This window comes from Anas platyrhynchos, chromosome 1 (assembly GCF_047663525.1).
Source record: "Anas platyrhynchos isolate ZD024472 breed Pekin duck chromosome 1, IASCAAS_PekinDuck_T2T, whole genome shotgun sequence".
NCBI classification, from domain to species: Eukaryota; Metazoa; Chordata; class Aves; order Anseriformes; family Anatidae; genus Anas; species Anas platyrhynchos.
In genome coordinates, this window is record NC_092587.1 from 100046103 (window position 1) to 100067519 (window position 21417).

The window sequence follows — 21417 nt, forward strand, 5'->3', positions numbered from 1 at the left end:
GAATAGCTGCCTCGGATATGTGGTGGCCTACCCAAAAATGAGCCACACTGATACCGGGCCAACAAGTTCCCTGACAACCTCCCCCTGCTGTTCACCGGCATGCACTAGGATCAGCCGAACTCATCTTCCTGTGTCTCGGGCTCTTTTGCCCCCTCCGAGGCACCGCTTTGCAGTGCACAGACGGTGTGTGAGCGCTCCCGCACGCCCTCAGAGCTCCCATCACCCCGTCCCCTCCGCCGCCAGGAGCACCGCTGGCTCCCCTCCCTCTGCTTCGCTTCTCGCCGCCTCCCCGTTCAGGGAGGAGGAGGAGGTGGAGGAGGAGGAGGAGGGAGGGGGAGGAGGCGCCCCGCGGGCTGCCCCCGCCGGTGGGCGGCTCCGGGAGGCCGGGGGTGCGCGTCCCGCCCGCCCCGGCTCTATATAGCGGCCGTGCCCGCCGCCGCCCGGCCGGGGCGCACAAAATGGCGGCGGCCAGCACGCAGGGCCCGCGGGCGCCCAAGCTGGCGCAGCTGCTGGAGCGGGACCCCTACCTGGCCCCCTTCGAGCAGGACTTCCAGCGCAGGTACGGGCGGGGGGCGGCGGCTGCCTCCCCTCCCTCCCCCTGCTCTGCTCTCCCTCCCGGGCTGCCGGTGGGCTGTCCCTCCGCCGGGGCGGCCCCGCTCCCTCCGACGGCGACGCCCCCGCTGCGGGCGGGGCCGGCGCTGCCGGGTGCCGCTGAAACCCCCCGAGCAGGGGCCGCGGCGGGCTGGTGGGGCCGCGCTGGCTGTGAATAAACATCTCCTCAGCCTCTGCTGCTTCTTCCTGGGGCGCCCCTTCCTGCGCCTTTCCGCGGTGTGCGGGGTTCGCCAGGCCCGGCCGGCCGAGCAGCCGCTGGAGGGGGCCGGGTGTCCTCCCCCGCGGCTGCTGGGGGTGGCGGGGAGGCGAAAGGGAAGGGAAGCTGCTCGCCTTGCTGTGGGACACAGCACACCGCCGGCTTGCTGCTGCTCGGTGTCCCGCTGGTTCCTGGCAGAGAGCGGTAGCAGCGAGGGAAGGGGCTTGTGAAATGGGATTAGGAGTTGAGTAAACTGCTAGGCTGGTGTATCGAGCGCTTTCCTCAAAGTAATCTCTTAATGACACAATAACAGGGTTTTAAACAATGATTTCTGGCGTGCTTACAGTGCTGTATGCGATGCTGTAAAACACCTAATTCTTTCAGTAGGCTGCTAGGGTGTAGGAAGTAATGAGTAGATCTCTTAATAAAAAACATTTATTAAATGATTGGGGAGCCCTAATGCCATCTAAGTGTCACACTGTGGATAGCGGTGTTTGCGTTTCAGGGAGTAGCACAGCAGTGCTGAACATGGTGAGTTTGCAAAACTTTTGTATACTTGTCGTGCAATACTCATCCCAGCTTCCAGGAGCAGTGTCAGATCTGCGTGGTGTGGAGCTTTGTGGTCTGTGTGCCAGGCCGAGGAATCCTGATGCCTTCAACTGGCTGCTACATGAAGACGTCCCACGTGTCTGTCATTCTTTGCCAGGTTTTCTGTGCCTTTCCTAGCCCCTTCTGAGATGGGAATTGGAACTGAAAACAGTCCTTGAGTTGCATACTGTATGGATTTAGTACAGTTACATAATGATATGGCACTCGCTTAACTAATCCTTCATGTAAAAGTGTGAAGGAAAATAAAACCTGGCAAGCTGTCTAGAAGCAGAAACATATTTACCTTTTGAAGCTCCAAGCATATGTACAAAATAAAGTCGCACGTATCATCTTAAAACCTATTGACAGTATGCTCTTGTACCTCTAGAAGGATAGCATGTATTTTAAGTGGTGACTTAAAGCTTGGACCTGCATTTGTGGGGCATATCATTAAGCAACCTAGTGAATTAATGTGCCCCATATAGTGTAGGAAAGGCTATGAAGAGGCAGCAGTGAATCTGCTGTGAAGGAGATGTGTGTGTTAGCTGATCAACTCAGCTCCTTGCCGTGGCCTTGTGATCACAGTTAGGGTAGGAGGACCATTCTTAGCATGCGTTGTGCTATTAGCAATTCTTCCAGAGTAGGAAAGTCAGATGGAAGTGGTACCACTCAACTCCTGAATTGTTAAGTTTCTTATTCCTTCTGATACTATGGGCAGGCCTTCTCTACCTCTGCTGCAGATGACACCACCACCTCTGCCTGCCCAGTAGTATGTCTTTCCACTAGAATAGTTCAAACAACAAAAGTGCAGGCGCTTCATCAGTTCTCTGCATTGAGTTGTTCCTGAGAAAAGGGAGGAGAGAGAAATGTTGTGCCTGGCACCCTCCAGCACCAAAAGTGTTTTTCTTGCTTGGACTGGGAAGATTTGAGAAAGGAGTAAAACAGATTTGGTCAAATACAATACATATCGGTGCTTTGTGTAGTAGACTAAATTTCTTAAAGCTTATAATGATGTTGACACATTAAACAAAGTAATTAATCCACAAAATTCCCCCTCAGTCCTGACAGCTAGCACACTGTGTATAACCTAAAGAAATAAAAACTGGAGATTTTGACAGAGGATTAAGGATGTTTGAGAAACAGGCTTGTTTTTTTTTTTTTTTTTTTAACATATCTGTTGAGATCTTTTTACGATGTGTTGTGCAAACCGCCACAAAAACAGCCCTTCCTTTGCCTCGCATACTGGCTATGTGTTCTTCTAAAGACTGGAGGGGATATAAAAGATTAGGGCTCTATTTCTGGCTGTGGCATCAGCAAGTTGTTGACTCACCCCTTGGGCGGCAGTCTGCCTGCTGTTTATCCGTAGCATCACATTAGCCTAGATTATTGCTAGCGGAAAATTTCGTAACTTTTTGTGCCTGGCCGTTGCGAGACACACAGCTAACTTCACTATGATGGCTTGTTCTCCTGCTTAAAGTGGGGCTATTTCTGCTGTTGCATCAGGCCGTGCAAGACTGTGTAGGGTTGTGCTGTGTCTCTGAGGATGTGTTTCCACAGCCGCCTTGGGCAGCCTGTCCCAGTGTTTGGCTATCCTTGCTGTGAAGATTTCTGTCTTAATGCTGTAACTTCCCTTGCTGCATTTCTGGCTGTCTCAGGTCTCTCTTCTGTGTGCTGTGGACAGGAGCCTGGCTCAGCCTTTTCTCCAAGCATTTCCCCTCCCACCTGCCCCTTTGGTAGCTGAAGTCTGTAAGCAGGCACGTGCCACTCACACCTCCCCAGGGTTAGTTTTTCCTTCTGTAGTCAGAAGAAGCCAGCTGTCAGGCTCTGCCTATGTGCCATAGGTGGTAGAAGCTGGACAAGGAACAAGAAGCTTGCTTGCTTTCTACAGAGGCTGTAGCCTGTCCTTGAGCACCCATGCTTTGCCAGGCTCAAGCCTGTCCTGTTGGAGCTCCCATCCACCTCTGCTACCCCAGAGAGGTGACTGTGCCACATGGCACCGTGCTTCAGGCCCAGATCTTTGTGTGCTTTTTTATTTATTGGAGAGGGTGGTACTGAAGGGTACATGGGCTTTACGTGCATCAGCCTGGATTCTGCACAGTGATGCAGTTATGCTGATTCATTTTGAGAATTGCCAGATTCATGATGAAACAACTCATGATATTGCCTTGAGTTCTGAAAACACCCCTTTTTGGTTTTGAGGGCTGCTTTCTATAATCTCTCTTCAAATATAATTTCCTGATTTAGACAGCTGACTTCATTTCTCGAGAATTTAAAAACAAAACAAAAAAAGCACTGAATTATTGGATTGTGATACTTAAAGTAACAAGAATAGTCTAATTGTAATGCAACACATCGCTTTCAGATGTCTTGATTTAAACTGTGCCATTTTAGTGTGTGTGTATGTTTATTTGTATAAAAATATGTAGTTTAATCAACAGAGCTGCTTAGCCATCTCAGGCAAGCCTACCTTAAGAAAAGTACATCTATCTCTGCTCATGTGACTGCTTCTGTATGTGATTTCATATACATTAAAAAAAGCATATGCTGAGAAAAAAGTATAGGTGTTATGATGCATCTCTTTCTGTTGGGTTGTAGTGGAAGGAATGGGAGCGTCTTTCGTAAGAAGAAACAGAAAATATTTTTACATTACCTGGAGTTGACAGCAAATGTTTACGTGGATTTTATTTGTGACAATTTAACATGAAGGAAGGGTGTTCTTTAAAGAAGGAATGGATGTGTAATGTTAATAGCGTGCAAGTTTTTGGTCTTCTGTCCTTCATCAGCTGCATTTTCTTCTGTCTTAATTTGCCATGATTCACCTGGTAAGCAGGGAAGACATCCTAAATTTGAAATTAAATCTGCCTGAAGTTTTCAACTGTTACGTCAGCTCTTTGAGACTTGAATAAGACTCCATTAACATTAGCTTTCTTAATGGTTACTATTAATTACTCTGTTTACTTTTCTGGTAAACAGACCTCTCTATTACTTTGAAATATGTCTTCAGGTATGCACTTAAATTCTCTGGCTCCCAGTGTTTGGAAACAGCTCCCTAACACGACTGTAACGATTGTAGCTGTAGCATTCAGATGGTCTTAAAAGAAATTTGTGGTTTTCATGTCTGTTTGGACACAGGGTTTGTTGCTGAAGGAGATGATGTTTTCTGCTTACATAATGTGCTCTACCTCTGAATTTTTAATTTGTTCTGGCAGAGGAATGAAAAGAGGCCAGCCATACATGGTACAGCTAGGAGGAGATGTGCATCTTGAATAATTTTGCATGTAGCTATTTAGAAGTACTTGCTGTAGAACTGGTCTTGCTATTACTAGTCTTTCATTCATACAGAAGATACGTCATCTGTGTTTGAGAGGGCTTTAAACCCTGATTAGCAGATGCTGTCAAAGCTGCCTAATCTGGGTTTGGCTTTGAGTGCTTGATACTACAACCAAACTTCCTTGCAGTTACGTCTAATCAAGTCTTGATACTACTAGCTGTAAGCTGACACTGCTGAAATCTTTCCCTTTCAAGCTGTGTTCTCCCCCATTAGTGGTCTGCAGACTCTGCATCAGTGATCTGTAGTGTTCCTCAGGTGGCCTAATGACTTCAGCCATCAAAGTTGTGGAGTAACATCTGTTCTCATCTGAAGACCAGGATCCCTCATATTCCAAATCTCGGGACATATCAGCATGCATCTATAAAACATGAAGTGGTCTGAAACACTTTGTTTCACAGTCCGGATGCCTTGATAGGATCGAAGTGCTACCCTAAAGAAGGGTTACCTAAAATGTGATGCTAGGACCTTGTTAAGCCACAAGTGTGGCGTATGGACTACCGTGGTTGAATGAGTGACTAGTGGGAAGAAATGGGCTTCTGGTGACGCGTCTCTGGTCATGTCTATGCAAATGGTGGTTTGGGGGTAGAAATAGAAATCTGTAATTCCTCTTTCCTCCCAATACCTGATTGTTGACCCTGGGTTGTGTGCGGTATTTTGTTTGGGAAGGAAAGCAATCCTTTCACTATTCGTAGTGAGCCATTCAGCCCTGACCTGCAGACATGCTGTTCAGAAGTTGAAACAAGAATCTACTTAGAAAAACAATCTAACAAAAAACCCCCAAGTGATAGCCTTTGCATAGGATATCACTGTTCTAAATTGTTTGACCATCTGTGATATGTTTTCCCACAAGTATTTTGTTAACTCTCAAGTGTTATTTAGGCTAAAGACTTTGTATAATTTAGTATGTATTTTTAGTCTTTTACCTCTTAGAACATAATTGGCTCAATTAAAACCATTAATGCCTGTGGTGTAATTGCATTTTATGGAGTTACGAACTGGTATTAGAAAATGCTGCCCATTAGAGTTTTCTGCTGTTACAATGTGCATGCCTTATTATATTTTAGTAGCCCCTGCAACTGCCTTTTTACTCTGCTAACTGTATAGTCTTCAGTAAAAGCTTACTTTTTGAATAGTTCAGTTTATAGAGTAAATGAGTAAAAATGTACTACTGCACAGCTTCAGTCGTTATATTGACTAAAGCTTCAAGAAGGACATTGGTTTGTTCAGCTAGGCAAAACACCTGCCATGGTGTTTGATCATAGGCATGGGTTGTGAAAGAAAGGGAAGGTCCCTTTTAAGGTGTTGCTGAGTTTTTCATTAAGACTGGGATGTCTACTCAGTGGCTTTAGTAGCTGGATCAATTAGCAAGGTATCTGTCAATTGGCTTAGAGGTTTCTGGTGGTGTTCTTAGATATCACCACCCTTTCAATAGGGAAGTATTTGCCATTCCCCAGTTTGTATTTATCTACTATCTGATTACTGCTGCTTTACTATGTTTTTTGATTTTTTCTACTTTTAGAGATGCACAGTAGTGGGTACTTGAAGAGGTATTGAAAATGAAAAAACACGGAATTAGGTTTGATAGGACTGAGTGGGAAGGCAGCTGTTGGGGTCTCAAAAGTTTGGGAATGATGGCTGAAAAGAATTACTTGGATGGCATCCTAGTCATGGGCAATGGTGGGAGTGAGGTAGAAATCTGGGTAACATACATTGCTGTCCCTTCTTTTTTCTTCTGGCATCCCGTAAGTACAGCAGACTTCTGTTGAACTACTCGGAATGATTCTAGAGCTGTGTAGAAAAACAATACCTGCAGGTTCAATGAGCTGTATGCGTCTGCATTACTGTGCTTGTTAGGATGGTCTTGAGCATTAGGGTCAACAACCCTGACAAGCTCAGCCAATTGCATAATTGATGGCCTCTAACTTTTAAGCCTGTGAGGGGAAGTACCTGAGCATGATGAACATAGCGGTGTTTGGGAGCTTGTCTCAAACTAGCTCTCATCTGATGTTACGCAGTTTTGCAATGCACTGAAGTTTACTTGCTTTATCTGTTGTAGAAAGTAGTTGTGATGGGCTGAGACATAAGTGTTATCTAAAAGACTTAGAGGAAATAGTAGCCTAAAACCAGAAGCACCAAAAAATAGGGCCATTGGATTAAATATGATTTCAAGAAGTTGGGATGAGCACAACATGTGCAATAACCACATACTTAAGTCTTATCGGCTAAGACTAGGAGTTGCGATTCCTGAAGGAAATACTAAGATGTTAGGAAGACGTTGACGCAATGCAGCTTGGAACTGGCATTGACACGCTGACACTGAAGTGTTCAGTCTGTACTGGGTGCTCCTTCTTAGGCACTACGGTGCCATTGACTGCAAAACCAGGCACATACATGTAGTTGCTGGTGTGATGGGTTCTTGTCCGTTCCAGGCTGCGTTGGCCAAGCGCAGGGCATGCAGTAAAGGACCCGTTATAAAGTCAAATAAAGACTGAGCTGTGACCTCTTGGAGTTTTGAGCCGCTCTGAGGGGTTCAGCTGAGAAACCTGCTCTTCCTGTGGGACTGTTTAAATAGCAGAAAACAATCGAAAAGATCTATGGCTTTTTGTACAATGATTTGATTCAAACTTTAATAACCCTCTTTCCATAATGAATGTGAATAGTCTTGGGAATACACTTAAAAGGGAGGCAGTTAAGCAGTGGGGAAGGTGCTTGATAACTGCTTTGCAGGGTGTGTTCTTACACTGGTAACTGTGTCTGTGTGTTTTACTTGTCCTTACTTGAGGATCTGCAGCCACAGATGTCCAGCACAAATCCTGTCTTCACTGGACTTGGGTACCTGCACCTTGCTTGTTTGCACCTAGAGATGGGCAGCCTCCCCCCAGGCTCCAGTTGTTTTTGCTGGGTAATACGTGTAAGATGTCGTGTGCATGGTAGACTTTCACTTCAGCTGGTAATCTATGCTTTACATAAATGCTGCTGCTGCTCCAGTATTTGTGGCATTCACATGTTTTCCATTGAGAATGGGAGAGATATATTCATAGTGTTAAATACAGCCCTGGTAGTTTAAGTCTTTGCTCATAAAACATCCTCTATTTTGAAACAAGAAACCAACTAATTAAATGTCCTCTGAAGTACTTACACTGGAGATATTGAGACAAAACATGGAAAATGCTGTGCATAATTTGTTTTCCTGCTATTGGCTAGTTAGGACTAAAAGGAGGCATGGTCCTCATGGTGTGGGGTTTGGCATCAGTGGATTCTTGATGGGAGACTTGTGTGGGATGGATTCATGCTCTGCAGATTCTCTGTAGATCTACTCAAGGGCAGGATTCATTTGGAGGAAATTAGAGCTTGTAGTCTGTGCTCCAGCTGAAGAGACTTAGACAGTAAGCAAGGTGTGCCTTGGGTGCCTGGAGCTGTGCAAGTGAGAACCGAAGTAGCTCTGCTGCCTCCCACGGTGAGACCCTTTCAGCATCCCTATGGTGGCACTGGGAAAACAGCTACGCAGGCTGATGGACATATGGCACATCTATATCTGGTCATGGTTCTCAACAAAACGTTCAAGTTGTATATTGTCTTAATAGCTGTAGGTTTAGAAAAAAGGCAGGAAAAATTAGGATATAAGTATTAAATTTTGTTAGCAGGGCAGTTGCCTCTATATATGAATTACAACTAATTACTCTGAAAAATGGATTGGAGGCCCCCTCAGTTCAGCTACATAGCATTAGCAGGTCTGAAGAAATTGGGTGGGTTCTGAAAATTTGGCCAGAACCTTAAAACAATGGATTATGTGTCCAGGAGTCTAATTACTGTCTCATTGTTATTGTAAGGAATAGCTTTGCATTGCTGAATACTTCACAGTTGGGTATTTATGTGTGCATCTTCGCTACTTCTAAACTGTGAAGAAGGCATTATTATTCCAGAGGACCTTCTTAAACTGACAACCTATCTCGTGAAGATGCATTTTTCCCTCTGTTCAATTTCGGTGTTTATGTATACACACTTCTTTCTTTCCAGTCTCCCCATTACCCTCTACTTACTCCCGCTATGCCTTCTAATCCTCGCTGCTCCTTCATCTCGTGTCTCTCCACAAAAGGAACTCCTTTCCACTTGTGCAGTGTCAGAGATCTAAAACCTGTCTCGCTGCTGCTTCAGTTTACTTTGTACTTCTGAAGGCTTGCTTCATACGGTTATTCATTAGCTTAAAAAGAAAATAATGTCTTAAGGCAATGTGTCAAGTGAAACAACATCAGGTTTTTGTATTTAAAATGTTTAAAACATGAGTTTTCAGTTTTCCACTGCAAAAAATGTTTTTCTGCTGAAAAAAAGTTTTAAGCTGGAATATGGTTTGCCTCTTCTCCAAGTATCTGACAACTTACTTGACACCCTTATAGCACCTTGTGTTAACAAGTTGAAGGCCAGTTATTAGTGATGATTCCTGGCCAAGCTACAAAGAATAGGCCTCCGTGCTGATTAGAACAACAAAGTCTGCTTTGCTCTTGTTGCTGTCAGAAGCACCTTGCCAATGAATGTTATCTGGACATTATTTACAATTAAAATCTAGTGTAGGCTTTTGATCTACTTTCTCAGAATAGATGTCTGAAGACCTGTCTAATGAGCTAGGTCAACTAGTTTGTTTGAAATACATTTTCACTTATGTGAACATCTTGAAACTGTTTCATTAACCTGGGTATTTCTAATGCTGAATTCATTTTAGTCTATCTTGGTACAGTTAAAAACAAACAAAAAACCCTAAACCTTACTGACAGTCTCTTTAACATGCAGCTCTGAATCTGTTGTCTCATATTACTTGCAGGTAGCAGTAGCTCTAATGCTATTTGACACCCTCCTTCTTTCCTTTGGGCTGTTGCTCAGGCACAGCATCCTTCTGGTTCTCACGTGTCCTTATGCTTTTGGTGTGATGTGTTGCTGGGTTGTGTGCTAGCATGTCTGCAGTTGTGCTTAGAATTAGACAGGATAACTTTGAAGGGGGCTATGAAGTTCCAGTAAGGGTGGACCTACTCTCCCAGGCATTCCCCTGCTAGGAGGTTATGCAAAGTTCCAAAAACATAGCCTAGATCTGCAGAAGTAATTGAGTGATGCTTAGTCATACAAAATGAATTTCTGAGGGCTTTCTTAGTTCATAGAACAGAAGTTTCTGCCCTTATGTGAACTGGTCTTGCATTCAGAGAGGGGTTTGCCTCTGTACGTTCTGCAGTCCTTCACGAGAGATGGGAATCCGCGTACTCCTGCTTCTAAGTGGCACAGACAAGAGAAACCAAAGTGAAGATACTTTCCTTTGTGGTAGAAGCAGAAAACTGAAGAAAGCCTGTTAGAATAATTTTCTAGAGCAGTGTGGACTTCAAGTATGTTAGTATTAGTTCAACTTGCTCAAAAAACAACCAAAATAAGAAAAATGAACCACCAAAACCCTCCTTTTTGATCACGAAAAGGTTTATAGGGGTATGGACAAGCTAAAATACAGACTTCATTGATCTTGAAGAGTAGTTAAACACTATTGTGAGGATGTGCAACTTGAAGAGAATTATTATTTTATTTATATATATATATACATACATATATATATTCTTTTTTTTTTATGGGAAATGTTTAGGTTCTGATCTTAATTTGCCCTTGTCTTCCGGAGAGGAAGATGGTAGAGGAAAACTAGATAGAATTAGATAGAATCTCTTTGAGCGATTATATTGGATGATAAGAAGAAAATAACACTTTCATACTCATCACACTGTTATGAGATTATTACAGTCAGCATGGGGATTTTTAACAAAGCAATGCATTCCCATTCCATAAATCCATCTGTGCCAACTGTGTGTGGGCCCAGACATCTGTTTTGAGGGTGTTTTTTGGCTTATGGGTCAAAGTAGGCAGGCTGCAGGCATGTGCGGGATGTGTGCCTCCAGGCATTGCCCGTGGTCATATACAAATGCAGCCTCGTCGGATCTAAGGTTTTTGGCTATATGAGCCAAAAGCATTTGGTAAGATGCTTTGGAGAAAAGCAGGAAGGCCAAGGGGAATTGTCTGAAAGACTCCTGTTAAAATCATGCTGTTCAGAAATTGCCCATCTAGAATGAATTAATTGCATAAACATAGGAGTCTAGCAGCCTTGGGGGGTACCTGACTGTGCTGTAACTGCTATTCCAGAGAAGATAATAGAAGCTTGATAAATTCTGTTGTATGGGATAATCTTAAGCAGTTATCTTGGATATTTTAGGCTAACATGCCCTGAGATGTTTCTGACTAGGCTAGTAAGTCTTACTGTTTACATAATCTGATACCTATTGTCATTGATATCCCTAGTATAAATATTCTTGGTTACATTCCTTTACTATATCATTTTCCAAGTTGTTTTTTTTTTTGTGTGTGTGTGAGTTGTTGTTTTGTTTCTGTATTAAAATATTTCAATTTTCGTGATTAGATGGTATATGTTTAGTATTTCCAATGGTGTTGGCCACTTGGAAGTATATGTGAGGTTTTAAATGAAGCATAGTCTGTTGGCGAAGGGCTGTTTCTTTCAATAGAGATCAAATGTGTTCTGTATACTTCTCATCGAATCATAGAATGGTCTGGGTTGAAAAGGACCTTAAAGATCATCTAGTTCCAACCCCCTTGCTCTGGGCAGGGTTGCCAACTGCTAGAGGAGGCTGCCCAGAGCAGCATCCAGCCTGGCCTTGAATGCTTCCAGGGATGGGGCATCCACAACCTCTCTGGGCAGCCTGTGCCAGTGCCTCACTGCCCTGGGCTGTGTGGAGATGTCACTTGACCTGCTGTTAACTGTTTCTTAGCTTTTCTCAGAATTTTTCACCCACTAAGATACAACTAAGCTCTTAATTTAGAGGGGGAAACAAGCTTTTCCTGTTATGTTTGCTGTAGACCTTCCTTTGCAGCTTTTGGGAAATCAGGGGTGTTTTTTTGTAAGTTGCACCTATGCACTTAATGTACATGTAGACACCCCCCAGCCCTTCTTTGAAGGAGTTTCCAGCTAGCATGTGCACCACCCTCCAGTGGGTTCATGGCAAGTTTAGCTATGGCTTATGGAGTTCATAGACTTAATCTATGGCATATTTGATAGGAGCTTTCAAACAAGAGGTCTTTAATGCTTGATTTCATAAACATCTGAAGATTTTTTCAAAATATTGCTGATTTCTTTTAATCCTGTTTACAACAATTGGGAAATATTTAAGAAAAAAAATCAGCCTTCTAACAGTGTCTTTTAGATAGCAGTAAACAGACTTTTAATAGTAATGCTATTGCAGTGTAATTTGAATGTGATTATAATGATTAGCTCTTTCAGACAGAAAATTGTAAATGATGCTTGTTAGCATGTAGATTTATTTGCCAAACTTCTTCAGATTTTCTTCATATCATGTAAACATTTTGGACAAAAACCCTCTTTCCTGCTTTTTACCCTGAAATAAATAAACAAGTCCATACAGTTTTAGATGCTGTGTGATTCTGATAGTAGTTGTATGCAGTACTTTCCTCGAAAGTTACAAATTCTAACTCTGGTGTGATACAGTTTGAGAGAGGCCTTGGATTGTAGTGTCAGCATATGAAAGTGTGATGTATGAAATACCTAACTGTCTTTAAATGTTGCTGAGGTAGAATATGGATGAAAAGCTTCAGTAGGAGAGCTGGTCTGAAGGAAGCTAGAGGTGTTAACTACCAAACCTAACCTATGGAGTAATGATTGTATGGAGTGGTGATGCTGGGTGGTAAAACTTACCACATATACTGGTATATGAATTTGACCTCACTGCCCCCAGAACATGCCATGAAGTAAATGCTGATTATGGTGCAAGCTGTCTCTTCTGATTTTAAGATTTATGAAAGAACTGCTTCTGTTTCAGAAGCAGATATGAGAATGTTTTAAGGCCAAAGATAAGCCTTTAATTATACGATAACTTCAAATTGACTTTGTCCTCACAGGTTGGCATGGGGCACCCCCCAGGTTCCCAGGCAGCGTTTGGCTACTCATGCTAATGTGCAGGCTTCTCAAGCCTCAAGTACAAGGCTCAGTAGTGCAGACAGGACCTGTGCATCAGGCTTCCCAAGTACAGTGTCTTCTGCAGGTCTCCAAGTCCAGTGTTTCAACAGGTTTCATGTGTGCATTGTTTAAAATTAGATTACTTGATGAAGTTAATGGCTGCAGAAAACTTAATCTTGAGATCTGCTTGTTCAAAAATAAACAGCAGTGCCTTTCATAGTACAGAAGTTAACTTGACACCTTGAGCTGGTAGAAGCTGTCTGTAGGTTCCATAACTGGTAAAAGTAAGTCAGTCTGCATACAGAGGTGTATGTGTTTTAGCTCTACCTTGTGGCTTTTGAGAACAAAGTGAAAGGGTTTATTAGAAGATTAAGTACTGGAATAGACCTAATGATCATTATTACCTCAAAATTTAGCGTGTTTGGAGGCCCTTGGGTGGCAACTACTTTATCACAGCCGGTAAACCAGGAATGTTGTTACTGTACAATAACAATGAGTGGATTAACAATCCTAAGATGTCTCCTGAATAGGATATACTCTGGATCCTGAAGTTATGGAAGTATTATAGTATGAATATTATAGTATATTATTAGTATGAAGTATTATAAGATAACAAATGATGTCTCTGAGTATGCCTGTCAGCCCTTGTATATTTTGGCGTAGCTATTTACTTTCTTTTTTTCTTAACAGCGAATAGAAAATTTTAAATAAAAACAAAACAAGCTTTTTAGTATCAGAAGCAAAACTCTCTGAACTTGGGCCTTTAAATTTCAGGAATTTCAGATCATAAAATAGTACGTTCCCTTTCCTAATATCATGTGCTGACATCAAAGTAGGCATCAGACTGAGCAGTCAGCAGCCATCATGGTTAACTTTGAGTGGTTTCCAGTTTAAAATGGAGGTAGCTGCAAAGAGCATTTACATCTGTTAAGTGTTGTTGCAGAACATTTTTGCTGTAGTGGCTTATGATAGAAGCATCTTCCAGGCCCTATAGAAGTAGGAAACGTTAACTTTGCCAAGACCTGATTCTTCTCCAGAAGTTCCTCTAAACGTCTTTTTTTGTCCTTAAATAGCAGGGATTGGTGTAGTTTGCAAAGTCTAGCCAGTCAACGTAATTCAATTGAAACAGTATTTTCTCAAAAATGCTTAGTTCTGTGTTATAGGTTGGATAATCAATGCATCACTTGGCAGGGCAACAACAAGCAGATATTGAAGTAGCTCTCTTAAAGACAGACATTGCCAGCACAACATGCAATGTTAGAGAAATGGTTGTGCTGTCAGTATAGCTTATAGGTGCAAGAGCGTGCTTTTTCGTAGTTCCAACTGTTGCTGATGCCCTTTCCAACCTAGACAAAACTTGTGATGACAAATTCAGTGGTTTAACTGCATCTTCACTGAGGACTTTGTCAGCAAAAAGGATGTTGCTCACCAGTAGCATCTGCTAGTATATTAACAAGCACTTTTAATGTAAAGCTGGTTTTAGAACAGTTTTCTTCATATTTTAAAAGATCGGTGATGGCTTCTAGCTGTGTTTGCCTAAGTTCTTTGAATGTGGCTGTGATTAATTGAAGTACGTGTTTTGATACCACACTTGTGCAACGTGGACTTTATGAAGAGGAAATAGACTGGACTTTGTGTATTTGGTTATACAGGTTACTCTGGGCCATGAATTTCAAGGGCTGCTCTTGGTATCATTGACTCTGCCACATAGTTCTCAGCACTTGTTGGCAGGTTAAGTAGTTCTAAAAATGGCACTGAGACTTTGTCACAGTTCTTATTCAGTGCTTAATAAGGTTTGTCCATTCAAGCTACAGCATAGAGCCCACTCTAGGGAAAACAACCAAGCAGTGATTTGTGTATTATGAAGTATTGTGTTCCTGTTTTCCTTAATATCTGAATTTAGAGTTGTACAGTAGTGGCAGTGCTTTGACATTGAATACATGGCTTGTTAGGTGAGAAGTTTTGACTTCAGATTTTCCTTCTTCCTACTGTTGCTATTGATACTTTTTTCATCAAGTGGTCCATTTGTAAACTATAAAATAGTAAGGAAATTGAAGTGAGGAGGAAATTGCAGTCTTGGCATATTTTATACCACAAAGGTATGAACCCAAGTGGGAGGTATAACTGAGGGGACACATAGCTGCTTCTGCTCATGCATTGTAGGCTTTGGAGGAAAAATAAAATGAAGCTCTGTGGGATTAAATAGTTCTTACTGAATAAGCATCTGTAACTTAGCTGCTTACTGACTGCCAGTGTGCAAGGCACCGTTTGTGTTGTTTCCACACACACACCCCCTCCTCTGACAAAGTTTCAAGTAGCCTGTTGGTGAGAACAGTGTGCTCGGTTTCAGTACTTAATTGAGATGTTGTTATATGGTATGAGCACAAGGTTTTAGTTGACTTTATTACTTTATTCTTTAGGTATCAAGATCATTAAAATTGAATTTATGGGCTTAAAAAGACAGGTCTTCCCTCGTGCTGATACCCGTGTTCTTATTTGAATGATGGAGATATTTATTGTACGATCTTTAAATCATCTTCCAAGAAATCATTCAGGTCTTTTGCATTGCAGGTTATATGAGTAAGTCGACTATTTCAAAACTTTTGACTCAGAAGCCTAGGTAGTTGAGGATAAATGCATGACAACATTGCATATACTACTCTAAAATTCTCATTTTGCTTTCTCTATGTTTTATAATGCAGCCAAGGCAAATTTTGGTGGAGGTCTGTGGGATTTCAGCACGTGCCTACACACACATGCTACTGCAATGTGAATTTGAATTTCTGGGTGGTCAAATAATGGAAGGACAATGAAAAAGGATGGAGGAAGTGAGGGCCAATGTGGGAGCAGAAGGAAAAGGAATACAGAGTGAAGGTTTTCACACCACCTCTAGAGACAGACAAAACGCGAGGCTTGCATCTCTGTCAGGAAGTTCCTGACTTTGCAGCTGTTTTTCTCTTTTTCCTGCTAGGAAGAAGTGCATGGTGCGTGAGTTGTTCGTAGATGGGTAGGATTTTATTTTTATTTTTTAAATAATAGGGTGGTTATAAGATGATTGGAACAAACAGGTTGTAATTGCAACGTGGAGTGTTACTCCTCATGATGGTTACTGCAGTGACATGGTAATTGCAGATCACACACACGTCTCAATAACATTTGTAATGGAGTATTGCTTCTCCTGGCTGGTTCCTTTGTGCTCTGCTCTGTTAGCTGATGAGAGCTGGTCAAATGCGGGGAACTTAAGAAATTGCATCATTGTATCATCTATATGTGAGCAAGATAACTATAAACCTTCAGGTAGAATAATGGTATATTTGTGTCACTTCACTAATTCTTACTGTTCTGATATCCTGACTAGATATTGGTAAGAAATTTTTCTTAGTAGGTGGAATTGCTTAACTGCTTTTTGTTAAATTCCTGGAAATAACACTGTCAAATTCTACAAGAACAGTTTCAGCATTATTTACGGTAAAACATGTATTTATATGCTCATGTCAGTACTCTAAACGTTTCCCATAATTGGTGGCATTCAGTATACCTTACAAAGAAGTCTTTTTTTTTTTTTTTTTTTTTTTCAATAATCATGGGATTTTTGTATTGTGAAAATATTTTTTTAGTTAACCGAAAGTTAACTAAACTTATGGAAAGGTAACATTTGTAAACTTCTAAATGTGTTTTCAGGTCTTGACAATATTCTGCATTACATCTTCGATTTGCTCTTTCCATTTGTTGTTTCATTCATACTGCTGTCACCATTTTTAATTTTGCTTACAAGCACTACTTAGTTGTGTAGTTCTTAGACAGGGAGCAATCTGTAGCATGGATTTGGGGTGTCCAAACCAAAATTTCATATTCTCTGGGGGATCCCAGGACTCTGGAGCAAAAGAAAAAATTGTTAGGAGCTTTAAAGTGCAACATTTGATTAGCCAGCAAAGTGCTGGAAGGAAGTTCCCTCCAGAAAATTTATTTTTACCTTACTCCTCCTTTGTAATCAGATGATGGTTAAAGGCCTACATATTTGGTAGTAAGCTAGGAATGAATTTTTCTGCATAGTTTCTTTAGTCTTTAACACTTATGGTGCATATTGGTTGTGTCTTAAACTTCCAGAACAAAAGTACTTCTGGAAGAAAATGAACCTTGTAATTGTATCATTGTTGTAACTCGTCCTATTTCAGTGTTGTTAAAATATATGAATTGGAACATACTGCATAATACTGAAACTTGGAGTTTCCATGAGTGCTGCTGGGGATGAGGCAGTAAGAGGATGCATGGAGGTGGTAGGATGAGACCCTCCAGCTTCTAAGGGAGACTACAAACCCAAGATAAAACTGCAAGCGACTGTATAATGTGACAGCATTGGCCTGCAAAGTTTTTAATGGAATAAGATGATTTTGTCTATTCAGCTGTGTCCAGGGGATGAGCTCGTGGATGTGATGTGGGCAATGTGTGTGGTGACTTATTTGGGGGGTGGGATGGTTGGTTGCTTTCACTCTAATTGAATGGACTTAAGAGTGAGCTGTATGGATGCAAGCTAAACTTGCTTCCGGTGTTATTTCAGTTTATGGGAGAATAAAACATGATTATTACAAAAGCTGGGGTGTTTTCTGTAGCTTTTAGTGCCCCTCTGAGGGGCACTGAGAAAAATCACTGAGGAAAGCCCTTTGACAGATGGATCTTACTCTGAATTTATTCTTAAAGCAAAGGTAGAAGGCACCTAATGCTGAAATCATGTCTAGAAAGAGATAGTTGATCAGCAAAGAGACAACGTAGTTTTAAACTGTAGGCTTTGCCTTCTGTTTGTTTTAGTAAAAAAGCTGTCACACTTCAGGTTCACCTCTACTGAAATTAATAGGCATTTGCCTTTGCCAAAATATTTGCTTTGAAACTGCTTACCTGTTTTGCCTAATAACTTAATCAACTCATTACTTACATATTAAAGAACAGCTTTTCCCTTCACGGTACTGTAGCCTTTTAACACAATGTATTTTATTAGTGCTCATGGCTTTAAACCTTGGCTGCACGTGAGCTGCTTGCAGTGTCAGGCGTGCAGAAATGCATCACGGGCCTGTTCTTAAACTGTGCGCAGGCATCTGGCCTGGCTGCTTGGGGATTTCTAAGCTGGGGCTTGTTCCAGACTGAAACGAAGAAGGGGAAGGGGCCTTGTAAAGGAAGGCTGTGGGCAACGAGCAGGGCCTGGCTGTGGGTCCCTGCTTGGTACCCCCTTGGGGCTGGGGCCTCTGAAACCCTGCGAGCCCCTTCCCAGAGCGCCTGGAGGGGAAGCCAGCTCCAGCTTCTTGACTGCTATTAAAAGGTCTTAATAGAAGTGTGCAGTTTCATCTGCCTTCTTCATGCCATGTGTCCCCTCACCGTCCACTTCGCCTCCCAGGAAAATTTTCTGGGCTCTTGGTAGAAGCTGTCAGCTGGAGAATTTCAGGTCAGCTTTGCGTTTGTGAAACAGCGTGCTCCAGTACTGCGCCTTGTGTACTGGCTCTGATTGCATGCTGTCCCTGAGCATCCAGCTTTCTGGTTTTGTATGTACAGAAAACCAGTCTTCTCGGTCTTGAGATCAGATTTCTTTGGGTTGTATGAGGGCATGAACAAACTGGTAGAGCCGTTTGCAACTCGCATCACACTGTGAGCATACTATAGGGAAAGAGGCTGTCTGCAGAAAGACAGAAAGACAGCAACCTGGTTGACTCGAGGTGGAGTAGTACCTAGACACGACAGCTTCTCCTAGATGTCCCCCAAGATGGCAAGGAAGGGGGCTTGCTCTACATGTATGATATATGGAAGTTGAAATTCATATTAGCTGTGTTGTAATTAGAGTATGAATGTAAGCCACTCAAAACTCAATTATGGAAGTGAAATGCAGTTCTAGCAACTCCTTACTGCTGTAGAAGAGGAATGAATTATCAGTTCAAACTCTGTTTTATTGTCCGTATCAGTTTTTGTTCATACTGCTCATTACAGATACTATTGTGCTTGCAAAATTTTTTTATTTTTTTTTTTAATTGTGGATTTTTCTCGGTAAGCAATCTGAAAGTTTACACTTAATTAGGAATAATTGGTATTCTTAAGAGGTTTCTCTCAAAGTCGTCTGGCAGGTCGAAGATTACTTTTTTATTGAATTCAGCTGTACATATGGCATATGCAAGGGAAAACTGTTCAGCTCAGACCTGAGACTTGCTTATTGTGCTTACGCAGTGCAGCGTTCACAATTCAGATGCTGGTAACCTTGAATGAACTTCTCTTGTTCCTGTGACTCCATGTGGCAGACCGAGCAGTTCACTGCACCAGCTGTGTGGTATTTTAGGACTCGGAAAGAGACCGTGGCTCTGGTCTGCATTTAGAAGCCTGACGTGTACTGAAAAGGGCCCTTCCACGTGGTTCTTCTCTCTGTCTGCTGGTCTTGTGCTCTGAGCTTTTCCTTGTAGCCAAGTAACTGTATCGTGTAACATAACGCAGTGGGATGGCACATCGGGGCTCTCTGAACCAAGGTTTTTAAACTCTGTCAAACGGTGTGGCTACTGATGCCCTGTGTACTTAGTGATTAAAATATTTCATTTAGCAAACACTTTCTGAAAGAAAAGGCATGAAATGCTTAGCTCAGAAAAATGTGAGAATTAGTATTTTATTTTTTTTTAAGAATAAATTAATGGAATATGAAGACCCAGGCTTCCTTCAAGAGAACTAGAGTAACATAAATGCTCGGAGCCCTTTACTGTGTGAGGCACGTTGGGCATTAAAGTAGTTCTAATAACCGTGCCACATTAGTCCCTCCCTAGCAAGGCAGAATTATGCTAATTTGTTTTAAGGGAGACATGTAAAGGAAGAAAGATGTACTAAACACAACTATCCCAAATATATTTGGGTACCTTTTCAAAAGCAGCAGAGTGCTGCATCTGTCTTTCAAATTTAGCATAGAGACCAGTCTCCCTAAATATCCTGAAGAAATCAGCAGGAGAAGTTCACCACGGAGTTCAGCGTGACAGAATTAGGGCAGGTGCACTTAACTTAAATTTAGTGAAGCTGGCTGAAAGGTGGGTAAGGTGCTCGTACAGCTCGTGTGTTGGCCCAGGCTTGCCTGCAGAACCCCACTGCGGGCATAAAGGGGACCAACCACAGCAGGAAGGTAAACAAGGAGAGATGCAGAGAATCGTGTGGTGGTTTCACGTTCCTGCAGGTTTGGGTGATACAGAAAAAGAAGGTTCCCCTTGGCCTCGTAGAGGCATCCTGGTGTTGAACAGCAGCTCTGTCTTTCAGCTCAGGAAGGAGATGTATTCCCATCGCCTTTCCTGAGGGCTTACCTTTCTCTGGTTCAGAGTACTCAGCAATATACCTCCCTCTTGAGTTAGCTATCCAGGAGGAAAGACTTGGAAATTGCAACTGTAACATTTGGTTAAAAGGTTAAAGAAAGATGAAGAAAAATCTTTAGTATTGGGTGATATACAGTATGAATACAATCTTGCATCCATAACGCCTTTACTCCTAAAGAGTTTTGTACTTTGGTGCTGAAAACTCTGGACGTTTTTGTCAATAGTAAATCACTTGGTGTTTCCAGAATGCTTTGGCACAATACTCTTTATATAAGTCCATGTGTGCAAATTTCATGTGTGCATATGTGTACAGTGTGTATCATAAATTTAAATAGAAATTACAAGAAGTTAGAATGGAAATAACCAAGTATGTTCCTTGTGAACATGTGGTTACTGTAACTGTAATGCTTCTTTAAGGTGATAGTGACGTAAAAGTTGATTTGACACGCTTCAGTGACTACATGACCTGATGTTAAATTGCATGGCAATTGTGCTAATATGGTATTCGAGGAGGAGAAATGATGCCTACCACAACAGCACAACTTTTTTTCAGGGTAGGAGCTGGGTTGTTTCATTTGTGTTTTTTGTCAGTTTTAGCATTGTGGCATCCCTTTTTCTTTGTAGGTGTATTTATGTACGCAGATAATGAATGCAAGCTTAGCAGAGGTGTATGTGGTGGCTGGTAACCGAAGATATATTAGAATGTTTTGGCACTCGCAGCGGTTGTATTTCTGTCATTATCTGCATTGTTGTTCTTATATCTTGTCACATTCTTTGTTGTGCGAAACTGGCTAGCTTCAATTGGTATAAAGTAGTAAATACTCCTAGATTAATTCTGGTTGGCAGGGACCCCGGGATGTTCAGTGTCCCAGCATCCTGCTGAGAAGCAGGTCAGCACTGACTTCAGGCTTTGGTCCACTTGGGTCTCAGACCTGTCAGGACAGGTCCTGCAGCCTCTCTCTGGCTCTGTTCCTAATGGAAACTTCCTTTCTCCTCTCTAGTTGGTACCTCCTCTGTCGCTTCTGCATGCATTTTACGTGAAACTGGTACAAGATGAAAGATTTAAGATGAGAACTAAGGAAGTTCTAACTGGCAATGCCTAAATTGTATATGTTAGGGGGGGAAAGGATAGCCACCTAGGCACCTGTGGGTGCTAATGTGTGTGTGTGTGGCCTTGCAGAAGGTAATCAGCAGTTCAGGCTCCTCGGGAGAGGAGGAAGAGGTTGAAGAATTGAATTTCGGGGGAGTTTTACAAATGACAGATGTACTTATGGAATAAGTACCCCAGCTACTCTAATATAACAAATATATTGCAATAGGAAAAGTCACACATCAATTCTTTACATACCTAACAATATTCGATGCCTCA

The 21417-nt window shown here is 42.2% G+C and overlaps 1 protein-coding gene across 3 annotated transcripts in view; it reads left to right on the forward strand.

Annotated features, from left to right (window-relative positions):
* The first annotated feature begins 359 nt into the window (after window positions 1-359).
* GBE1 (1,4-alpha-glucan branching enzyme 1) overlaps window positions 360-21417 on the forward strand; it is a 170614-nt gene continuing 149556 nt past the window's right edge. For 2 of the 3 annotated variants that reach the window (XM_072025735.1, XM_072025738.1), the window contains exon 1: window positions 360-559. In XM_072025735.1, the coding sequence (XP_071881836.1) occupies window positions 459-559 (101 nt within the window). In that variant the 5' untranslated portion in view covers window positions 360-458. The remainder of the gene's footprint in view (window positions 560-21417) is intronic. The other variant, XM_072025740.1, reaches the window with a different exon arrangement.